We start from the raw sequence: 4,598 nt of genomic DNA, 5'->3' as shown, positions 1-4,598 counted from the left end.
CTATATTTTTTTCACAGTGTATATACATATAATATTTAGTTGTGCTTATTAGTTACACGTGCACTACTCGTAGTATATTTATGAATATGAAAATCCCATCTGGTATAAAATAATAAAGAACGCCGATTTAAATTCGACACAAATTTTAATAAGCAATATTAAATTTTACAAATGATTATAATAATTACAGAACCAATCGCAAAACATACACATAAAAGTACGACTCATTCGAAATTCTTATATTTACAAATTGACAATTTATTTTCCGAGAAATCGGTCTTCATTTATCGTTGTTTTCCCAAAGTATTGATTTTCTGTACAGTTTACCCTACTAAAATTAAAATAAACTGTACTTTTGAAACAAAATAAATATTTACAGTTTAGTTCGGCGTATATTGCGAGCACAATATTCTCGTGCTGTAATAACATTTACGTAATCTTCATTTTGTTTAAGTATATTATACAATATATTGTATCAAATAAATAAATAAATAAATTGATACTTATATTATTATCATAATTGATTGATAATTATATTATTATCATAAATAAATATTATAAATAAATAAAGTATAATAAAAATTTGAAAAACATTTAATTTCTGACGTTAATTCTTGTAATGACTACTTATTTAATGCAAAATTGATATATATTCGATAATTTATTTTGTATCTATTATGAATCATGTTACATTTTATTTTTTGTCATACATATAATGTCTTTTATAATAAATGTAGAACATCATGTCCATAAGAATTATATAGGTATATTCTCAGGAACTGTCAATAAGAAATTATTTTTATTTAAGTTATATCTTATTGCGATACGTCAAGTTTTTAATATTTGCAAGAATTAAATCAATGTATTGTAAATATTATAACACATCATAAATTAAATGATTTAGATTGATTAGATGTAAACAATTTTTTATTAGATATTTTTTTATACGTATATATGTAAATTACATGCACGCATGATCGCACATAAATATACGCGCGCACGCACAATGTTGTATACGTATAATTTATATATATATATATATAAATTGCTGCAATATTATTATATCGTGTTATATATTATATTTATATTGCATCTATTTTCAGTCTCAACTCTGTCCAATTCTGATCTCTTCTGTAGAACGAATCAATTCTTTTGCTCATCTCACAGAAATTGAAGTAATTATACTTACTATAATCATGTTTTTTGTGATCGTAATTTAAATTTATGGCTTTATAAAGATATTTTTTTAATTAATAGCATGATTCTCTATGCCTAACTATCGTAAAATTAATTAATTAAACTAATAATCGAAACTAATAATCGAGGCAGCTTAAAGTATAATGCTGATCAAAATATCATATGTGAGAGAAAAGAGGTGGAAAGAAAACGGGAAGAAAAAGAGGAAAAGGAAAGAAGAAGAAGACTGTAGCTTTAAATCAATTTTACCATAATATTAGGTGTGGGAAAAAGTTCGTGGTGTTTTTTTAATGCCATCTAATGGGAAAAACGCCACGAATTTTTTCCCATATCTAATATGTATTATATAGATAAACACATAGATTTAAAAATGTTCAAATATAATTAAAAAATATTTTTTTAATTATTTTTTTGAAAAACTCAAGAAAAAGAGTAGTTTATCAAAAATCCTGTTAAAAGTAATAAATTATTCTATAACGCACATTTCATTGTAATATAATAATAAATTAATCATTTGCAAAATTTTTTATTTAGCTTAAAATTTTTATTTTAACTTGAAATTAAGTTTAAAAATTTTAAAAATTAAATTTTAAAATGTTACGTATAATTTAATCATTAAGATGTATTTTATTACACAAGAATAAATTGAAAGGAAAATATTAAATTGATATTAAACTGATATTAATATTTTTTTTGATGTTTTAATATATTACTAAATATGTTACAATTTCAAGAATATTTTACAATTTTATCATTTATTCTAGTTTTTTCTTCAAAAGTAATTATAGTTGCTCCAAATTAAAAATAAAGAATTATTTTTATTACAAAATTAATTCTAATAAAATTCTTGCTAATATTAGCATGTTTTGATATTAAAAATTTAGTTACACAATGTATATGAAAAATGCAATATAGTTGTTTGTTTTATTTGAGTTGTATTTGTAAATATTTGTAAATATATATTTTGATATAATTGTAAAATCTATATTTATACATGTGTAAATATCTATTTGTAAATATAGTAAAAAAATTTCTGTATGTGTATAATAACATAATACATAACATGCACAAAGTGTCTGGTTATTAAATGTAACGCTTTTCGTGGGCAGACTGTTGCACTAAATAGAAAAATTTTCTATCGTTTTGTGATTTTTGCAATAATTACTAAAAATTAATTAATAACAATCTATGAACATGCATCAGCAACAAAGAATAGTTATGTACCATTTATGATTGATAGATGTGCGCTTTCCTCCCATTTTGTCCTGCATTTTACTCGTTGCTAAATCATGTAGATGCATACTCGTTCGCAGATCTTTATTAATTAATTTTTTATTAATTATTGTGACAATCGTAAAATGATACAGAATTTTTTAATTCAATTTAGTTTGTTCTATCTATCCATGAAAGATGAGTTACTTACTAGACGCCTTGTATATGCATATAAATGAGATTATATAAAGATTATATAAAGATTTTACAAATCAAAGTGTTTTAATTTTAACGCCGATTACAATATTGCAGCAAATAAATATTTGAGATGAATTATAAAAATAGAAATATCAAATGATGTATACACATATCCGTATTCTTTTTTTAATATGTAACAACTATACTGTTATCTTTAATATTAATATCCGTTAAACAATGTGCATTTATTGCATTTATATTTTTTTAATTAGACGCAAATTTTTTTTAACACATTTAAATTTCGCAGTACATATACATAAATTACACTTATAATAAATTATGACACAAGCCGATTATTCATAAACAGTCGTATCTAATCTCACCTCTTCCGCTTGAACGTTTTTCACTCTCTTCACGATTTCGCTTGCTTTAATGAGCTCAATTTCTGCATCTTCCACCTGCGAGTGTCGTCGCTCCTGCATATCCGTGGCCAGTTCCTGATAACAGGATTCTCCGGAGCCGCGTCGACTGCCTGCAATACACATAGCCCGGCGAAACAGACCAGCGACGACGGCGCACAGACCGCATTGCATCTCTGTGGTGCTGCCCCGGCTAGAGAGCGACCCACCATTGGCTCGGCGGCGGGTCCGAGACCCACGGGAGCCGCTGTCACGTGCTTGGGTCGCCAGTTTCGCGTATCTGCCGCTGCTCTCGCACTTTTTCTACTTTACTTCGTCAAATCCTTTCTTCATCTTCTCTTCATATGTTTCTTCCTCGCGTCATTGCGTCCCCTCCGAAGCACGCTTTTCTACGCACACTTTTATATTCCCAATTCTCGTCAAATTCGTACTTGTCAATGCCTATTGCATCTATTTTTTTTTTACTCCACAGAAATTTGCACTCTCAACACAACGCTACGATGGCAGCGCGTGTCATCTACGCGATGCAATTGATGCAAAGATCATAGAAGATTGGACAGTAACTCGAGAAATTGCGAATGCTACAGGAAGCGAGAAATAAAAAAAGAGAAAAGAGTAGAGTATAATATATCACTTGAAGCCCAAAGCTTTTTTAGAATATTTTAAGTTTTAAGTAATATTAGAGGAATCGGAAAGAAAGAGAGAAGAGAGAGAGAGAGGGAGAGAGAGAGAAAGCTATTTTACAGTAACATGATGCATCTTAATACTAGAACTATCAATCATTTTTTACTATGTCTATTTTTTTAAATTAATCTTATGTTTTTGTGTAAAACATGGAATTCTGAAATTATTTGACTTTTAAAAATATTATTATTATTCTTTACATTAAGAAGATATTTGGTCTTTCATCATCTTCTTTATTTTAATAGTAATTTATTCGCGTAATCTTTTCAATAAGCAAGAAATATGCTGATATTTCTAATAATGTTAAAAACTAGTGATTATAACAAATGCTTGGTGTATCCAATTTGATTAACTCTTAACTATTTTATAAAAAAAAATATTCATGCCCTTCTTTGACAAAAAATTGTTTATTCTTTATTGGAGGCTCCATATTGAAACAAGTACAATAAAAAATTATTTATTGTATTTGGAACAAAAGCTGCTATCTTTATATTGTTTTAACGTTCTTTTGGATCATCATTTTTTAGATAAAAATGAATTGAATAAAGTAAAAAAATATTTATATTTTTTGTTTGGATTGCTATTGCTATATATTTCATCCAAGTCATCTTTTAAGATGACATTGAAAAATGCACAAGAAAACAATAGTTATACTCTTGAATAAATAATAATTTTTTCCCCGACTACATATTTTTTTTAACATGAGTAAAAAATGGTTATATCTCATAAAAATGGTTATATCTCAATATGCCTCTAATATAAAAGGAATTATGCAAGTAATAACTGGCAATTAATATATACGTACATTCTAAGAATAATGTACAGACATAAGAGAAAGATAGCTTTTGCATACAGCAATACATGCCGTGTGTAAAAAGTGAAATAAAT

At 26.7% G+C, this 4,598-nt stretch overlaps 1 protein-coding gene across 1 annotated transcript in view; it reads right to left on the bottom strand.

Moving 5' to 3' along the window:
• Positions 1-3,200, bottom strand: part of LOC105624147 — a 41,790-nt gene extending 38,590 nt beyond the window's left edge. The window contains exon 1 of the mRNA XM_012205504.1: positions 2,991-3,200. Coding sequence (XP_012060894.1) covers positions 2,991-3,200 — 210 coding nt within the window. The remainder of the gene's footprint in view (positions 1-2,990) is intronic.
• Between the last annotated feature and the right edge of the window lie 1,398 nt (positions 3,201-4,598).

This window comes from Atta cephalotes, assembly GCF_000143395.1.
Source record: "Atta cephalotes unplaced genomic scaffold scaffold00073, whole genome shotgun sequence".
NCBI lineage: Eukaryota > Metazoa > Arthropoda > Insecta > Hymenoptera > Formicidae > Atta > Atta cephalotes.
This window is presented reverse-complemented; position numbering and strand designations above follow the sequence as displayed.